The 19,393-nt window shown below is 41.7% G+C and overlaps 2 protein-coding genes across 2 annotated transcripts in view; both read left to right on the plus strand.

Annotated features, from left to right (window-relative positions):
* Positions 1-19,393, plus strand: part of MDN1 (midasin AAA ATPase 1) — a 154,869-nt gene that overhangs the window by 52,875 nt on the left and 82,601 nt on the right. Inside the window, exons 21-34 of the mRNA XM_060168184.1 lie at positions 529-676; positions 1,356-1,466; positions 3,391-3,542; positions 4,286-4,464; positions 5,574-5,782; positions 5,969-6,115; positions 7,415-7,556; positions 8,896-9,030; positions 9,113-9,251; positions 9,526-9,664; positions 9,962-10,092; positions 12,590-12,734; positions 14,514-14,643; positions 18,574-18,792. Coding sequence (XP_060024167.1) covers positions 529-676; positions 1,356-1,466; positions 3,391-3,542; positions 4,286-4,464; positions 5,574-5,782; positions 5,969-6,115; positions 7,415-7,556; positions 8,896-9,030; positions 9,113-9,251; positions 9,526-9,664; positions 9,962-10,092; positions 12,590-12,734; positions 14,514-14,643; positions 18,574-18,792 — 2,126 coding nt within the window. The remainder of the gene's footprint in view (positions 1-528; positions 677-1,355; positions 1,467-3,390; positions 3,543-4,285; positions 4,465-5,573; positions 5,783-5,968; positions 6,116-7,414; positions 7,557-8,895; positions 9,031-9,112; positions 9,252-9,525; positions 9,665-9,961; positions 10,093-12,589; positions 12,735-14,513; positions 14,644-18,573; positions 18,793-19,393) is intronic.
* On the plus strand, positions 10,652-10,927 carry LOC132530892 (mitochondrial import inner membrane translocase subunit Tim9-like). Its single transcript, XM_060168385.1, is given in 3 exon segments — positions 10,652-10,749; positions 10,751-10,784; positions 10,859-10,927. Coding segments are annotated over 3 exon segments (201 nt in total).

A 19,393-nucleotide genomic window follows, 5' to 3' on the forward strand; every position in this document is an offset into this window, starting at 1 on the left:
ACTTGATGTTTCAGTCTGAAACTTCTTCCCTCTTGTCATCTTCTGGACTTGTAAATTATGTGGTAATGAAAGTAGAAATGGTCACCATATCATCATGCTTTTTAACATTTTGTCATTGTTGATTATAACCGTATCTGTAGACTTTCTTTTAAAATACCATTACTTTTGTTTTCTGTGTGCTTATCCATCACCATTAGAGATTACCCAGGGACTTCATTTGACCCTCATATTAAAGCCGACTTTGGAACCCTGTGTTTGGATTCAGTATATTCTTGCTAAGGGCCTCTCATATCTCACTACCATTCCCTTAAAAATCAGACACATCTCACCTTTCTCCTCTTTCCATCCTAAGGGAAATTGATCAATATTCATTTTATTATTTTTGATGCTCTAAGAAGTTGTATGTAAGCTTGGCCATCTAATCTATAAATGCCTTTTGGTCCTTTTGTAGAGAAATGGGAACAACAGCAAAATATTAGGGCTTATTAGTTAATAAAATAAATCTTTTGAACTGCATCCTCTCTGTAGGTTCTATACAACTGTGCGGAAGGAGTCTGGGACAAAATTGGTGGATGGGACCGGCCATAGACCTCACTACAGCCTTCGGACTCTCTGTAGGGCCCTGCGATTTGCAGCCTCCAATCCGTGTGGCAACATCCAGCGCTCGCTCTATGAGGTCTTTGTACAGTCTGTGTTTGGTTGGGAGCTTGTTGGATGGGCACACCACGGGGAAGGAGCAAGTGGGGATGCCCGTGCCAGGATTGCCAGTGTTTTCTGTTTAGTCAGATGAGCTCAGAACTTTTCATACCGGAACTACCTTGCCCTTTTTCTACCATTGTGTCCCATTTAAAAGTTGTTCTGGGGCTTCCCTGGTGGTGCAGTGGTTAAGAATCCACCTGTCAATGCAGGGGACACAGGTTCAAGCCCTGGTCCGGGAAGACCCCACATGCTGCGGAGCATCTAAGCCCGTGCACCACAGCTACTGAGCCTGGGCTCTAGAGCCTGCGAGCCACAACTATTGAAACCCGCGCATCTAAAGCCCGTGCTCTGCAACAAGAGAGGCCCCCACAATGAGAAGCCCACGCATTGCAACGAAGAATAGGCCCCGCTCACCGCAACTAGAGAAAGCCTGCACACAGCAACGAAGACCCAACGCAGCCAATAAATAAATAAATAAATAAATTAATTAATTAATTAAAATAAAGTAAAATAAATAATAAAAAATATATTCTTTAAAAAAAAAAAGTTGTTCTGGGCACCAGCACCACCTGAGAGGTTGAATTTTGTTTCTGAAACAAGTTGGCCTGTTATTGCAGAAGGATAAATAGTGTTACACGTATTTGTGTTTTCTCTAGGGCTTTTGTTTGGGTTTCTTAACACAGCTTGACAGGGCATCGCACCCAATAGTTCAGAAGCTCATCTGTCAGCACATTGTTTCTGGCAATGTTAAAAGTCTGCTGAAGCAGGTAGGTTCTTTTTTGATTTTTGACTTAAATGAAAGGCTGAAATATCAAATTGTTAGCTGTTTTGATTTTGGTTTTGGTTTTTTTGCAAAACTTGTTTCTAATTATAAAAGTTGTCAGTTTGTTCCACAAAATTTTAACATAGGTGGTGAAAATTCCTGATAATCGTGATCTTTGGAGATTTAAACCCTATAGTTAGTCCTTTCCATCTAAATCGTGTGTGTGTGTGTGTACATATATATATATATTTAAAAGTTAAAAAATCTTTTTTATATATTCAAATTCTAATATATGTGTGTGTGTAGATTTATCAAGGTAAATTCTAATACAGGCATACCTCACTTTATTGCAGTTTGCTTTATTGCACTTAGTAGATACTGCAGTTTTTTACAGATTGAAGGTCTGTGGCAACCCTGTGTTGTCAGTGATGGTTAGCATTTTTAGCAATAAAGCATTTTAAAATGAAGATACGTACATCTTTGTTAGACATGTTATTGCACACCTAATAGATTGTAGTACAGTGTAAACATAACTTTCATATGCATTGAGAAACCAAAAAATTTGTGTGACTGGCTTTATTGCCGTATTGGCTTTATTGTGATATTTGCTTCATTGCCGTAGTCTGCAATCAAATCTGGAAAATCTCCAAGGTCTGCCTGTATATATGTAATATAAGTAATATAAATGAAACCGTCTCATAAGAATGTTCTATAGTTTCCTTTCTTAACCTAACTATATCCTGGATATATTTTTATGTCTATACCACAGATCACTGTGAGTGACGTGCTTTCTAATTGTCACATAGCATTTCATTGGAAGCTTGTGCCACAGTTTATCTGCACACCCCTCTTCTGATTGATGGTTGGGCTTTTTTTCCCCTTTCCTTTTCTTGTTTCTATTGTACACAATAACCGGTTCAGTTTGACAGAGGAAATCACAGAATAACATGGGATTGAAAGAGGCTGAAAGAAACTGGCTCACAAACTGACTTGTTTGTCTATTGCTTGCTCTTTAGGAAGAAAGAGCCATTGGGATTGTGGGTACTTTGGATTCAATGTTTTTTCCTTTTAAAAAATTATACAAGTAACACATGAATATATACTTCTGGTAAACTGTGACAATGCTGAGAAAAGACTCAAGCTTGCTTCGATTATTATCGCATTACCATTCCCCTCCACTTATTTTTTTGTATGCTTTCCTCATGCTTATATATGATGGTGGCTTAACAGTTCTTTTTTCTCACTGCTCTTCTGCCCAACTGAGAAGTCCTTAAAAGCAGTGCCTACAACTGTGGCTTCAAGTCAGGGGGCTAAATGTTCTAGAAGAGCACTTTTCTATAGCTATATATCTGACCACCATTTGACCATTTTTGATCTATAAAAATGGCAGTTTTGTGTAAATCAACTTAACTTCCACCATACCTTCAAAAGGTTATGCCATCATCTACAGTATTATCCTTAACAGATTAGTTTCTCTGGAGGGTTGCTTTTATTTTTAATGTCTTCTAGGGGATCCAGAACATAGTAGTGCATAGCGCCCCCCTCTCCCCGCCCCAATACAACACTGGCTATGTTTTGGGAATGTGGTTTATATGAAATACATGTTTTTGACCAAAATACTTAGAGTGGGATGTTTGGTAGATGAGAGAAGAGAACTGAGTCATAAACTATCTGAGAAGTTATTTTCATTCAAGTTTTCCCCCATATCTACCTAACCCCACCTGAATTTTAAAACCAGTGCATGTCGCCATTTTGTTCTCCTTCCTCAAAGTAATTTTTTTTCATGTTCATTTGTGGGTTTTAATGTTGAAAGCATCGAGAACAAGCAGCATTCTTGGTGACAGTTTTTTTCCCACTTTACACCCCTCTCTGAAAGCCATAGTTGTCGTGGGTCTGTGGGTTATTTCTCTAACTCTTGTGTCTTTCAGCCTATTCCAGAACCAAAAGGAGGTCGGCTTATCCAGGTGGAAGGCTACTGGATTTCAGTGGGAGACAAGGAACCTACAATAGATGAGACATACATCCTCACGTCTTCCGTTAAGCTGAACCTGAGAGACATAGTCCGAGTGGTCTCTGCAGGGTGTGTGGACCTTTTCTAACACTGCTCTGTTGTCTTACCAGCATAGGCATTGCTGAAAGTCTAGTCCTACTTGCTGAACTTTCAAAGGGCTCTATTGTTATTCATTGGCTGAGTGAATAATTATTTTCTAAGTCAATCCTGTCACTTTTCTCCACACACAAAACATCGTTTCTAGTTGTACCTTTGGTGGGAGCAATATGGACACAGATTATTTTGGCCATCATTAAGGTTGCTTTTTAGTATTTTGCTGATGGATACTCATTACCCATTACTTGTTCAGTGAGTAACAGTTACTCCCGCTTACTGTTTCTCACTAGTGCAAGAGAGGCTGGAATTACTTTCCTCGGTAGTTTCTGAGGAACCTTTTTTTTTGCGGTACGCGGGCCTCTCACTGTTGTGGCCCCTCCCGTTGCGGAGCACAGGCTCCGGACGCACGGGCTCAGCGGCCATGGCTCACGGCATGTGGGTTCCTCCCGGACCGGGGCACGAACCCGTGTCCCCTGCATCGGCAGGTGGACTCTCAACCACTGCACCACCAGGGAAGCCCCTGAGGAACCATTTTTACATAGAAACTTCTCAGGGCTTAAGAAACGTTCCATTAGTAGTGCATAGGTATATAAAAATGTTCTCTTATGAAGATGTTAAATGTTATAGTTGTTCTTTTTTAAATACTACATGATTTAATTCTGGTTTCTGTCTTTTTTTTTCTCTTTTTAATTGCTTTATTGGCTGATCCTTTAAAGAACATACCCAGTGCTGATTCAGGGAGAGACATCAGTGGGTAAAACAAGCCTGATACGGTGGCTGGCCGCAGCTACTGGTAACCACTGTGTGCGTATTAACAACCACGAGCACACAGATATTCAGGAGTACATTGGTTGTTACACATCCGACTCCTCAGGGAAGCTCATGTTTAAAGAAGGTAAGGTTGTAATTCTATTCCTTGGGTCTCCTCAAACAATCTTCATCCTTTCCAGTTGAGGCACAGGATGGACGCCATAATGGCTGTTTTTTCTTTCTCCCTGAGCTATGTGATGGTTAAAGGGTGATGGTTAGGGCCCCAGCTTCCTTTGAGCCAGACTAATCTTGTTGGCTGTACACAGGACTGTGGCCTAGGTTTTTTTTGCTTTTTAAAAAATTAATTAATTAATTAATTTTTGGCTGTGTTGGGTCTTCGTTGCTGCATGCGGGCTTTCTCTAGTTGCGGAGGCTACTCTTCATTGTGGTGCGCGGGCTTCTCATTTTGCGGTGGCTTCTCGTTGTGGAGCACGGGCTCTAGGTGCATGGGCTTCAGTAGTTGTGGCACGTGGGCTTAGTTGCTCCGTGGCATGTGGGATCTTCCCAGACCAGGGATGGAACCTGTGTCCCCTGCCTTGGCAGGTGGATTCTTAGCCTCTGCGCCACCAGGGAAGTCCTGGGGCCTAGTTTTGAAGAGTGCCGTTGAACTACGTCATTTCCTAGAGAATCAGAAGAGGGGTAAGCATTGAACAGAGGGAAGCTGAGAATAGATGAGAATGTGGTGACTTAAATGAAAGTAGACTTCAGGGGAAAAAGTAAGTTGTAAATGTGATATTCATCAGCTTTGGCTCCCCCTTTGTGCAAAATAAAAAGGAGTGGCCTTCCCTGGTGGCGCAGTGGTTGAGAGTCTGCCTGCAATGCAGGGAACATGGGTTCGTGCCCCGGTCTGGGAAGATCCCACATGCTGTGGAGTGGCTGGGCCCGTGAGCCATGGCCGCTGAGCCTGTGTGTCCGGAGCCTGTGCTCCGCAATGGGAGAGGCCACAACAGTGAGAGGTCCGCGTACCGCAAAAAAAAATAAAAAATAATAAAAAATAAAACGGAATATGTTTAATTGAAAATTATGCTTCCTTGATACTCACAACCACAAATTATTTGGGAACATGACTAGCTGCAGAGAATAATTTGCTTTGAAATTTAATGATAATCTAGGATTTGTTGATTTGTATATAACATTTTAAAAAAAACTTTGGACTAATTTATGCACTAATTTTCAGTATGTATTTCCTCTAAGGTGTTCTTATTGATGCTATGAGAAAGGGCTATTGGATTATTTTAGATGAGTTAAATTTGGCCCCTACTGATGTGCTAGAGGCACTGAACAGACTGTTGGATGATAACCGTGAATTGCTCATAACAGAAACACAAGAAGTTGTTAAAGCACATCCTCGCTTCATGCTTTTTGCTACCCAGAATCCCCCAGGACTTTACGGAGGCAGAAAGGTGTGTAGCATTTGCCCTCTTACTCCTGTTTGTTACCGAATCGAGTAGAAAAGTCGTCTTGGTAAGACTGAGATGTTTTTTACCTCTGTTGAAGGATTTTTCTTTTTGTGGTGAATAGCAGAGCATACATTTTGGAAATTAAATGAAAAGGTCCTTTGTATCATGTTGTTTCTGTGCGTTTCCCAGATGCTTTCTAGAGCCTTCAGGAATCGATTTGTGGAATTGCACTTTGATGAACTGCCTAGTTCTGAGTTGGAAACAATCTTGCACAAGCGGTGTAGCTTGCCACCCTCCTACTGCAGCAAGTTGGTTAAAGTCATGCTGGAGCTTCAGGTATTCCATCTCTCTCCATCACTTAGCTTCAAATGGACTGTGTTGATTAGATTTGGTGATCAGAATCTGAGGCTCCCTGGGGTAGAAACAGCCCATCCACCCATTTATTATTTTTTTCAGAGTAAGGATCTTATCTTTAAAACTCATTCCATTAATATCCAGTTTTTGGTTTTGTGTTGTAAATTGGCAATTTAATACCATGTTAAAATTTTTCTGATAATTATATGTGATGACAGTTCCCTACTTGTGGATAATATGGAACATTTTACTTAGGTTGGAATTTGGCATCAACAAACTGCAGTTTTTGTTTTTTAAATGGGTGTAATCCTTGAATGGACATAACTAAAGAGATCCTTTATGTGTGGCTCTCCCTTTTCAGTTCTACAAAGCTACAGTTTGTTTTTTTTTTTTAAGAATATTCCCCCCCCCTTTTTTCCTAAAGATTTCCCAGAACTTACTCGTCATTTATTTATTTATGTATTTGTTGCGGCAGATGGGCTCCTCAGTTGCAGTCGTGGGCTCCTTAGTTGCGGCTTGTGGACTCCTTAGTTGTGGCATGCAAAAACTCTTAGTTGCGGCATGCATCTGAGATCTAGTTCCCTGACCAGGGATTGAACCTGGACCCCCTGCATTGGGAGCGTGGAGTCTTAACCACTGCACCACCAGGGAAGTCCCAAGAATATCCCAGTTATTTTATGGGGTTAAAAGTGGTTTTTATCAGAATTATACACTGTTAAATTACTTCCTAGAAAGCTAATAATTGCCACTCTTACTACTGTGGTCCCACACTGTGGGATTAATTTTCCTGCGTGTTTGCCACTATTTGTATTATTATTCGTAATTGTTTTCTATGTGTTATATGAGATGGAATTCCATTATTTGTTATGTTCTTTACTTACACATGGGTTTGAACATGTATCTTCAAATGATTGCAGTCCCTTTACTTTTTTTCTTTTTTTTTTTTTGGTGGTACCCGGGCCTCTCACCGCTGTGGCCTCTCCCGCCATGGAGCACAGGCTCCGGACGCTCAGGCCCAGCGGCCGTGGCTCACGGGCCCAGCCGCTCCGCGGCATGTGGGATCCTCCCGGACCGGGGCACGAACTCACGTCCCCTGCATCGGCAGGTGGACTCTCAACCACTGCGCCACCAGGAAAGCCCTGCAGTCCCTTTACATTTAAGAAAAATTAATCTTAGTGGAATGAATCATTTTTATGGGAGCTTAAATTTGTCAGGAATTTTGTATAAGTTGTACTGTACGCTTGCCATTGCCCTTTTTCATTTGTTTTGGTCCTTTAATAGTCCTATCGCAGAGGTTCTTCAGTGTTTGCTGGAAAGCAAGGCTTCATCACCCTCCGTGATCTGTTCCGATGGGCTGAGCGATACAGATTGGCTGAGCAGACGGAGAAAGAGTATGACTGGTTGCAGCACTTAGCCAACGATGGTATGCTCTCAGCACATGCTCTCTAACTGTGGACTTAGGGCAGATTGCATGCTGTGTTATTACAACAAATCTTGCCCAAATTGTCGTCAGTATATATATTTTACTAGGCATTGCAGGAACAGAGCCGTTCTCCCTCAAGTCCTGACTGATGTTGTAAGTGGTCCTATTTCTGCAGGCCTCTGTGCTGTTATGTTTTGGTTGCTAAGGTTTTCTCACTCTTAGCTTCAGGTGGCTGCCTGTGGGAGTCAGGATATGGACATAACGCCTTTAGGAGTTTAGGCAGGTGGTTGGTGGGGGTCTTTGAGCCCTTTTATCTGCATTGTGGTGACCATGGAGAGTTATGTTTGCGCCTTAGAGACGTACAGAAAACTGACGGGTTGGATAATACCAGAGTTCTGAGCCAAGGTAGTTACGTCATCTGAGACTCAGGTTTGTTTACTTTGGTTTAATCAATGGGAAGAATTTGTATGTTCCTCTCTGTGCTAGCATAGAAAGCCTTTCTGAACCTTCTGAATTGAAAAGTCTTGATGAGTCCTTACCAGGGTGGTTACTAAGCGTGGGAAGGAAATAAAACTAACCCATGAGAGTTACATTTTCTCTTCGCTGGGAAAGAGTACAGGGAGGAGCCCCTTTTTTAAACTTTCTTTATCGAGGTATAACATAAAATGTAACAGTAAAGGGGGTAAAGTGCTCTGTTATTTCATGTGCAGCTTAATGTATTTTTACATATGTGGGTACCCAGGTAAATCACCACCTCGGGAAAGATTTAGGATATTTCCAGTACCTCAGAGGATTCCTTCATGGCTCTTGCCAGCCTTAACTCCTAGAGGTAGATAATCGCTGCTCTGACATCTGTCACCAGTGATGGATTCTGCCTGAGCTTGTGCTTCATCTAAATAGTATCATGCAGTATGTACTCTTGTGTCTGGCTTCTTTTCACTCAATCTAATGTGAGATTCAGCCATGCTGTTTTGTACATCAGGACTTCATTCCTTTTAAATTATTACTGTGTTGTAACCCATTGTATGGGAGATACCGTGATATGTTTGTCTGTTCTCTTGTTGATGGACATTTGGGTCATTTCTGCTGTTTAGCTATTCGAAAGAAAAGCTGCTCTGAACATTCCTGAGTGTCATTTGGTGCACGTGAGTTCATTTGTGTTGGATTACCTAGAAGTCGTGTTGCCAAGGCAGAGGGCAGGCATATCGTTAGTTGTAGTAAGTTCTCCTGGTTTTCCAAAGTAGTTCTTCAGGTTTCCTCTTCCCAGCAGCTAATGCTCCATAGTATCAGTGTCCCTTGGTATTGACACTTGACGGTTCCTTTTTTTTTTTCTTTCAAGGTTTTATGCTTCTGGCAGGCCGAGTCAGGAAGCAGGAGGAGGTTGATGTGATTCAAGAAGTCCTTGAAAAACATTTCAAGAAAAAATTGTGTCCTCAATCCCTCTTCTCCAAAGAAAATCTCCTAAAATTGCTGAGTGAGTAGGCCATCACATCCAGAGGAGAATAAATTGAGGTGTATTCATATTAGAACCTAAATATGTACTCTGCCTTTGATAGGTAAATTGTCTACTCAGATATCCACATTGGAGGCTAAATTCAGCCACGTCGTGTGGACCAAGGGCATGCGGAGACTGGCGATGCTGGTGGGAAGGGCGTTGGAATTCGGTGAACCAGTGCTGCTAGTTGGAGACACTGGGTAAAGTGGGGAGACAGTAACTCGTTTTGAGGGTTCAGTTCGATTCAGTAGAGTTCATGTAGTGTGTGCCCTTCTGGATAAGAGACATGGTAGGGTGCTGTGTTTTGGGGAAGGGCCCACTGAGCCAAGGGGCAGGCGCCCTGTGTTGGCTAGATGCCCTGTGTTGGCCAGCAGTGTCTGTGGCCAGAGCTCCCCTCTCTTGTTGACTGGGGTGTTCGTGGGTGTGTATTTGGAATTCATGCTCCTTGTTAATCTGGTGTGTATCTCTTAACAGGTGTGGGAAAACTACTATCTGTCAAGTGTTTGCGGCCTTGGCAAAGCAGAAATTATACTCAGTCAACTGCCACTTACACATGGAGACGTCGGACTTCTTGGGGGGGTTGCGACCCGTGAGACAGAAGCCAAATGACAAGGTTTGTCCTGAGCAAATGATAACATGTTCATTTAAAGAATTGCAGTCAGCTCTGTGCGAGAGTCAACTGTGGGATTTTATTCCTGGTGGGGCGTACAGGTTTGATACATACCTTGTCTTCAGATTTTCACTGGTCTACAAGGGACCTCCACAAGCATCCTGTTATGCGAGATCCATTCCTGTTCTCCAGTCTTTGTTTTCTGCAGAGCAACTCCAGCAGACGCCCACTAGCTACGTGTGTATTGTCTTGTGGAGCCACCTGCCCTTTAATTTCACCCTCTTCTTTTCCAAATTGTAGGAAGAAATTGACACATCAAGACTCTTTGAGTGGCATGATGGGCCTCTGGTTCTGGCCATGAAGGAGGACGGCTTTTTCCTCTTGGATGAGATCTCCCTAGCCGACGACTCTGTCCTGGAAAGACTCAACAGGTACACGAGCGTAAGAGGTTTACCCTGTGTTTGATGCTTTTGCTGGTCTGGATTTTATAGATATTAATTCTTGTGCACAGTAATGTTCTTCATAGGTACACTGTATTCAGTAAATGTTTGAAAATGATGATGAGCTATTGCTTTTTTTGGCTTTAGCACTCAGTGTCTTTAAGAGACCTAGTTTTTCTGTTTAGCTATCAATAATCAGAAAGATGGGACTATGGGAGGATAGGGCTAAAACAAAGAAGCCCAAGTTAAAATTCTTTTTTAAGGCAAATTATGTGGCCATTATCTTAATTTTTTTTTCAAAGAACTAGAATCAAAATCCTGGATGTTACAGCTGTAAGGCCTCTCAAAACCCCAGACCAGGACGCTGACCCTCCACACCAGACTTGGCTGGCCACATAGCCCCCTAGCCGCATACTGGTGTCGGATGTGAGAGCATGTGCTTGAGTAAGAAATCAGGCTTTGCTGGAGACATTCAAGCAAAGATGCCTTTCCAGAACAGAAAGGAAACTCATGCATCAGAAAAGGTGACTAGTGAACGTACTGAAAGAATATGGCTACACAAATACTGAAATCTGATCAGATAAAACAGTTTAAGAAGTTTCTCAAAACCTACACAGTAAGCCTACGGTAAACCTGCTTTTTGCAGTGTGAAAGACTTCAGGACAAGAGAAGTAAAGCCTGAAGTGACCTCACCTACTCAGAACATTGCTTCCAGAAATGTTTAAAAATGACACGAAGGATATCAATGAGATTTCAGGAATATCCTGTTCAACAGAATGAAGCCCTGATAGCCAGTGCAGGATGCCTTGGCCAACCACGTAGATAAGTCCTGATTGACGGATCCCTGATGAGATACTGGAAATGAGGGCTCACCTAACAGAAACCGCCCCAAAGCAGTAGCCGCCATGTGAACCAGCCATCTGTCCTGACTGGCAAATAAGAACCACTGGAGAAGCAAAATTGCTATTTACTAGAGTAATCAAAATAAGTCTTGTTGTGCAATGAAAATAGTAAGATGCAGCATTTGTTGAGACCTTAAGACTCAGCAGCTTGGTCACTTGATTAGAAAAATAAACCATTGTTTCTTCAAAATAGGTGTTTAGTCATGAGATAGGAAAAAAAATTATATTACTAAAAGTAAAATAAATGGAAATAACCTGGGGGGAAAAAAACGAAACAGGGACTTCCTTGGCAGTCCAGTGGTTAGGACTCCACGCTTTTACTGCCAAGGGCCCTGGTTCATTTCGTGGTCGGGGAACTAAGATCCCACAAGCTGCCCGGTCAAAAAGAAAAAGAAAAAAAAAAAAAAACCCAAAACAGAAAACCTCAGATCAGTGTGAATCTTGATGAATACCTGTGTTTCTCTCTTTATCGAGGTATAATTTACATATCATGAAGTGTACCTGTTTTAAATGTATAGTTCAATAAGTTATTTTTTTTCTTTCTTTCTTTTTTTGGGGGCGGGGGTTGTTTCTTTGTGTGTGTGGGGGGGGCTGGGGAGTTGGGCGGTGACCACGCCACGCGGCTTGTGGGATCTTAGTTCCCCGACCAGGGATCGAACCCCGGGCCCCAGCAGTGCGATTGCCAAGAGTCCTAACCACTGGACCGCCAGGACGTCCCCTAATTCGAGTTTTAGTAAATTTACTGAGTTTTGCAGCCACCACAATTCAGTTTACATTTTTATCATCCCAGTAGCATCCCTCCTGTGCATTTACAGTTTATCTTTGATGCCACCTCCTGCTCCAGGCAACTCCTCATCCACTTCATGTCTGTATAGATTTGTCTTTTCAGGAGATTTCATATAAGTGGTCTCTTCTTTAACTTTGCGTCAATGTTTTGAGGTCCCTCCATGGTATAGCCTATATCATTAGTGTGTCCCTTTTTGTTCCTCATAGTATTTCATTGTGTAGATAATACCATATTTTTTTATCTATTCACCTCTTCTTGGTACTTGGGTTGTTTCTATATCTGTGAATAATGCTGCCATGAACATTTGCATGCTAGGCTCCCATTTTTTATTTAATTTATTTTAAAATATTTATTTATTTGGTGGTGCCAGGTCTTAGTTGTGGCTCACCGGCTCCTTAGTTGCAGCACGTGGTCTCCTTAGTTGTAGCATGCGAACTCTTAGCTGCGGCATGCATGTGGGATCTAGTTCCCTGACCAGGGATCAAAACCAGGCCCCCTGCATTGGGAGTGTGGAGTCTTATCCACTGTGCTGCCAGGGAAGTTATGCTCCCATTTTTTAAAACAAGTGTCTTGACGTAAGTGGGAAAAGGAATTCTTTTCATTTTGATCAGAACTGTTGTTCCACTACATAGGAATAGGGATAACTATTCACTTTGAAGTTTGTGGCAGGAAACCATTAACTAAAGTGAAAGCTCAGCAAAGGAGATGACTTTTTTTTTTCCTTTTTGAGAACACTGAAGACCACAAAATAGAATACAGAAGGCTTTTCTAATCTGACATTCTCCAATTTTTCTTCTAGTGTCCTCGAAGTGGAAAAGTCTCTGTTATTAGCTGAGAAAGGCAACCTAGAGGACAAGGATAATGAGGTAGAGCTGTTGACTGCTGGGAAGAAATTCCGTATCTTGGCAACCATGAACCCCGGGGGTGACTTTGGGAAAAAAGAGGTAAAACTGTGTTCTTGAAGCACAATTTTTTTCTGCCTTTTGACCTCAGCTCACTGTACCCATAAATACAGTATGTAAAAATGGGTCTGGAATTTTATGTGGTAAAAACTGAGTAAAAGATAAAAATCCAGAGAGAGCCATTATAAGGTTGAAAAATAATTCTGACAGGTAAAACATTTCCTTATTTGATGTCTCACTTTTGTATGTGCCTGAAATTTCAGTCACTTTGCCTGGCTTTTTACATACCTTAAGGTAACAAAGTCTCATGAGACCTCTGTGTGGAAGTTATTACGCTAGTTTTATGGATGAGAAAAGTTGAAACTGAAGTTTATTCTCCCATTCTGCTTCTAGAGTCTACTCTGTTAAACACGAGAGTGGTGATATGAATGACTTAAAGTGACAAAAAAGCAGTCACAGCCAGGATCCTGTCCTGGTTTTGCAGGTGGAGAGTATCTGTTCCCTCAGGGGTCGTGTGGGTCCCCCTCAGACTGTTGGTAAAGGAAAGGGTGAGGGTGATTTCTTCTGTTCAGAAGGTGGTATGAGGGTCCCCCAAGCCCCACGGCTTCCAGGCTCATGAAGCCTCTCAGTGGAGAAGTCTGCGTTGTGTGTGGGACCCTGGTGTGTTCAAGTTAGGGAAAGGGTAGTGTGGTAGTAGGTCAGGATGATGAGCAGAAATGGGTTGATCGGGAGTGAAAGTAGTTAAGATTCTTGGTAACTTGGTGGCTGCCTGAAACGTGAAAATGATATTTAGGGCCTGATTTTCCTCAGTAGCATAAGAAGAAAGATGATCACTGTGCTTTGGGAAATGTACTGGAGGGAAGAAATAACATACAGCACAGTTTCAAAGTATGAAAACAGGCGCTGTGGCACATAGAAATAGCACAGAAAGATCTGATTTCAAGGTTGTATGTGTTAACTTGCCTGTTAGGTTAGCTTAAGTTTTTTTTAGACAGATTGCCGGCTTTTACCAAAGGGAATGATAGCTTTTGGTTCTGCCTGCCTTGCTGCAGAGGGAGGTGGGATCCTGGAACCATGATCCTGCTCAGCCGGGATGGTGCTGAGCAGCACATGCAACCCCTGGTGCCTTTGCTGAGCTGCTCCTGGGTCCAGGCGTTGCTCCTGGTCCTGCTGTGCTAGGCCAGGTAGGCGGAGGATGGAGTTGATCTGTCCAGTAAAAGAAAATCGTTGGTGAACTTTTGTGAGCGGGTGTTATCTGACCTAGGGGGAGGGTAGGATGAATCCAGACTGAGGGCAAAGGCCCTGAGGCTGGAGGACTAAACAGTTCTTTGTCATACAAGAGGTAAATATATACCTGTTTGCAATTTCACTCCCTTTGGCCACATCAAAGTTTTCTCCTTCTACTTCAGACAGCTCTCCCCCATGGGAAGATAGCGTTTATTTTCTCCAAACCACCAGTCAAGTAGCTGAAGGGAAAGTAAAGGGAAGGGCCTTTGCTTAGGGGAAAGTGTTGGGGTTTGGAAGTCATCTACGGGGGCTGAATCCTTCTTGCACCACAGACTCTATAAGACCTTGAAGTTCTCTACCATGATTATAAAGAAAGGGGTGGTAGTACGAGCTCGGGGAGTGTGGTGGAGATAATGAGATGACATGTGGAAGGAGCTGGACAAATAGGTGTTCAGTGAATTATAGACAGTAGTAGAGGTGATAAAAGAAGCATTGGGTACCTGCCACATTCACAGCCAGCATTCATTCAAAGGATTTGTTTTCTAGCTTTCCTCATAGGTATTAAATTCACATTAGAATTTGTGTTCTTTGTAGCTGTCTCCTGCCTTAAGAAACCGTTTTACAGAAATATGGTGCCCTCAGAGCACAAGCCGTGAAGACTTAACTCAGATTATCAGCCATAATCTTCGCCCAGGATTGTCTCTGGGCAGAACAGATCATAAAGGTGAGAGTGTTCGGGTGGTGCCGGTGGGGTGGGTGTGTGTGTTGGAGGGAGGGGAATAGCATGTTTAGCAGTAGGTGTGTATGGCCTGTTCTATGGAGAAGTGATAACAAATAGATCTAAAGAAGACGTGATACTAGCCTGTTGCCCTCTACCGAAGTATCCCTTCTTCACCTTGCTTCCATCACCGGGTTACTACGTTTTAGCTTTCTGATTGTTTCACCTGTCGGCCATCTTTATATATAAGGCATATTTGTTGGCTAAAGATAAGGAAATGTGGTTTAAATTTTAATCATTACCACCGTTAGAAAATGTTCATAGAATTTTAAACTGCATTTCCTTAGTAGTTGTCACTTTATTTTATTTTAAATTTTCCTTTTATTATGAAAATTTCAAACACAAGGAAAATAGAGTAGTATTTTAAAAATTCGCATAGACTTGTAACCTAAATTTAATAATTCTTAAAATATCCAGTAAGAGCCAAAACATTTATTATACTTTTTTTTTTTTTTTCAAATTGAGCCTAGATTGCCCTGATTAATCCCATATTCTCGGCATTGAATGGGCTAAATTTAGGACCTAGATCTGGTTCTAAGCCTTAATACAAACCCTAATACAAGTAGTTTTTTGGATCATTTTGCCTCTCTGTCTTAAAGAATATAAAAGGATGTCTGCTTCTTTGAGATTGAGGTTCATGGATATGTTCAGCTTTTTAAAGGCACGCTAAAGCACAGCTTCAAAAATAGGTAGGATGGCTGTGGAGAGTAGGTGCATGGGTCCCAACCTCATCTGTGGTATATTAGGAAAGATTGGCTCTTTAGTCACCTGAGCACAGACTTCCTTTTAAGAAGGGCCTTTACTGAACCTCAGTATTCACGGGTGTACACAGTGCTGTCTGAACAGCTGGAGTTCCCCTGGCTCCACCAATATCACAGCTACTCAGTGGTGCAGAATTGACTAAGCCTGCGATTCCCAAACTCACCTGGACAATTTGTTTAAATACAGCTTGCAGGGCCCTGCACCCAGGGCTTCTGATTCAGTCGGTCTGGTGTAGGGCATGAGAATTTGCCTTCCTAACAAGTTCCCAGGTGGTCCAATAATATTGGTCTATAGCCCACAATCAGAACTTGTGTGTTACCTTGGTTGTGTGCATTGGTGCATTTACGGTGAAAATTCAAGTAAAAAGAGGAGGAGAAGACAGAAATTGTTAAGCTGGCATGGTTTGTCTTTCGGCTCTGGGTTGGGACTGGGTCGCCCAAGGAAGTAACCTCTGAATCTCATATGGGCTGCTTACTCTTCTGAGCTACTTGGATTGTGATAAGAATGGCGGAGGATACAACTGCTGTTAAGCTGCCACGTTTGCTGCATCATCAGTGCTTTTCATGTTTAACTGAGCAAACTGTTCCTCCACAGGGCATAAGCACTGGGACCCCTAGGACTTACTCTGAGCCTTATGGCTTGTCCTTAAGGAGCTTGTTTACTCCATGCTTTCCAGGCTGCATGGCAGCAGACATCCCTGGGGAGGCATTAGAGACCCTGAGGGAACATGGAGCATAAGGGAGAAGTGGCTTAATAATTTATATCAGTCTTTTCATTTGGAAATGGATCAGGGTGGCACAGCATAAAAACATTTTTTAAATTGTGTAATATAAAACAGGAAATTAGGGAATTCCCTTGCAGTCCAGTGGTTAGGACTCCATGCTACCACTGTAGAGGGGCACAGGTTCGATCCCTGGTTAGGGAACAAAGATCCCACGAGCCGCACACCACCAAAAAAAAAAAAAGGAAACTAGACATAGCTTTTCCCCAGATTTTCTTTAAGGATATGTATGATTCACTGAATTTAATATTTCAACTATTATGGATTCTAAATTGATTTAGGGTATTTAAGATATATTTACTGCATCGTCTTAATGAAAATATAAATACCACTGTGGGTACCACTTACTTTCTCTATTATTTTTGGTTCACAAATCTCTATAGTAGTATTATGCATACATTGATAATATAACAAAAAAAGATTCTGTAATGAAACCTTTTCTATATTTGACGTATTGATGAAATTGATGTATTTAAAAAAAATGGATCTCTGAAGGGCATGTGGGCTGCTTTTTCTATTCTCAAACTCTCATTGACCAGTATTTCTCAAAGCATTCCCTTTTCATTAAAATGACATATTGTTCAGAGCTTTTCTTTGAGTTGTATTTCTAGAAGTAGAAATTAGGAACTTCCGAGCTCCCATTAGTTGTGGCCAGATTGCTCTCCAGAAAGTTGGCCCCATTCACAGTGCTGCCAGCAGCTTAATTAGTTCCCCAACCAGGGATTGAACCCAGGCCCCAATACTGAGAGCATCGAGTCCCAACCACTGGACTGCCAGGGAATTCCCGTCATTTTTTTCTTTTTAATTACAATGAAATCTATTATTTTATCCTTATTAATTTAATGGATATTCTAAAATTTCATTTTCTTTTATTACTAGTGAATGGAGCATTCTCTGTAGTTTATTTAAAAATAACTATTATTTTACACATTGCTATTTGTATATTTTTGCATAATATTCCTTAATATATTTATCATGTAGGTTTCTCTCTTCTGTTATCTTCAATATTTGTTGTTAAAAAATACATATATGGGGCTTCCCTGGTGGCGCAGTGGTTGGGAGTCCGCCTGCCGATGCAGGGGACGCGGGTTCGTGCCCCGGTCCGGGAAGATCCCACATGCCGCGGAGTGGCTGGGCCCGTGAGCCGTGGCTGCTGAGCCTGCGCGTCTGGAGCCTGTGCTCCGCAACGGGAGAGGCCACAACAGTGAGAGGCCCGCGTACTGCAAAAAACAAAACAAACAAACAAAAATACATATATGAACCCATCCCATCCACTTTATCTCTGATGATGTTCTGTTTCTTTAATAGTCATGATTTAATTTCTCTTTATTAATGGATAAATTATTTCATTTTCCTTAAGTCCTTGATTTACTTCAGATTTTTTCCACTCTGAAATGTGGATCCAGGTACTCATGTTTAACATCTAGCTTTTGAAACAGTATTTAATTTCTTTCCTCTTGTTAACTAGACTTTCCCCCATGAGTTGTCATTTTACGTTCTGTCTTAAGATTTGTGTTTTTTTCTGTAATTAGTATTTTTCTTCTAACCAGTTTGCAGTGTAGCTTGAAAGCTGTTACTGTATAGTCTGCTTTTTATTACAGCAGTGCTGATTCCTCATCATATTTTCTTTTTAAAAAGCATTCCTTGGTATTCATACTTTTTAGATAAATGTTTACTATTGACTTCAGAAGTTATATGAAGTACTCTACTAAATTTGATTGTCATTGCTTTGAATGTGTGTGTATGACTTAAGTATTTTGTTTCCAGACAAATATTTTACAATATGAAATTGTGAAAATTAGAATAGTCATTAACTTGAACCACGAAACATAATTTGTGAATCCTCTGATTTGCTAAATTGTGATTGATGAACAGATGGACCAAACAAACAAAAAACCTAGACTAAATGCCACTGGAATCATGATAATCCCCATTCCACTGAATCAGTTAAAAATATAAATAAATCTGTATGTTTTCTAAAATCATTGTGTCTTGTCTTCAAAATTATATCTGAACACGAACCAAATGAATACTTTATTTCTTTGAGCTGTTTTCAGGGTGCTTTCTTAGACTTTAATTCTCAAAGTTTTCTTTCTGGTGTTTTTTTGTTTGTTTGTTTTGGTAGGGGTAGAATGTGTTCTTGAACCCTATGGGAATGTGATTAAAGCTGTGGACCCCATTTGCTTAGAAAAAGTATTAATGTACGTTCACAAAAATTTGCATATAATCTCATGAAACATAGATCCCTTTTAAACCATCAGTGGGCCCCAGGTTGCAAATCCCTGTCCGGTGTCTTCCCAAACAGCAAATACCTTTGTTTTCTTGTGTCTTAGGGGCTGACATAGCTGAGGTGATGCTGGATTTCACTGACTGGCTGACCCACCAGGAGTTTGGCCGAAGGTGTGTGGTCAGTATCAGAGATATCCTGTCCTGGGTTAACTTCATGAACACAATGGGGGAGGAAGCTGCTTTGAAAAGGCCGGAGACCATCTCCACAGTGACGTCTTTTGTCCACGCCGCCTGCCTGGTGTACATAGATGGAATAGGTTCAGGTATGTTGTCTGTTAGCTGGTGAGAACAAGGGGTGAGGATAGAGGGGACTGTGAGGTGGAGCAAGCCCAGACCTCTGAGCCAGATGCCTTTAACATTTCCAAGACTCACAGTGGCTCTCTTGTTCTTTTACTCTTTTTGAGAGGCAATTGGTGTAAAAGATACGCGAAAACTTTTCATTGCTTATAGACCAGGGATTTAGTAAATGTGAAGCAGCGCTTATGATAGAAAGAAGGCTGCTGGGAACGCTTGTGCTCCTGAAGAGCGTCACATGGCACCTCTGAATGCGGTCGTTCAGTTCACGGGCCTGAATCCTGTGGTTGGTTTTAAGCTTACTACAATTTTATTAAATTTAATGTTTAAGTTTTTTCAGCCATGAAAATTAGAAATACAGCCCACATGACTAAAAGTACCATATTAGTTACTCTTTTCTCCAGACTTATTTCTCACAGAGTGACTGGAGTGCTTTACTGAATAAGCTGCTGCTGAATTGATGACGTGACAGTTGTGGGGAGAGGGGAGTCACACTCCTTCTTAGGGCTGCTTATACTAGCAATCGTATTTTGGCTGTGATTCAGGAGCCCGTCCTAGAGTTTCTGCTGA

The sequence above is a fragment of the Lagenorhynchus albirostris genome, chromosome 12 (assembly GCF_949774975.1).
Source record: "Lagenorhynchus albirostris chromosome 12, mLagAlb1.1, whole genome shotgun sequence".
Lineage (NCBI taxonomy): Eukaryota > Metazoa > Chordata > Mammalia > Artiodactyla > Delphinidae > Lagenorhynchus > Lagenorhynchus albirostris.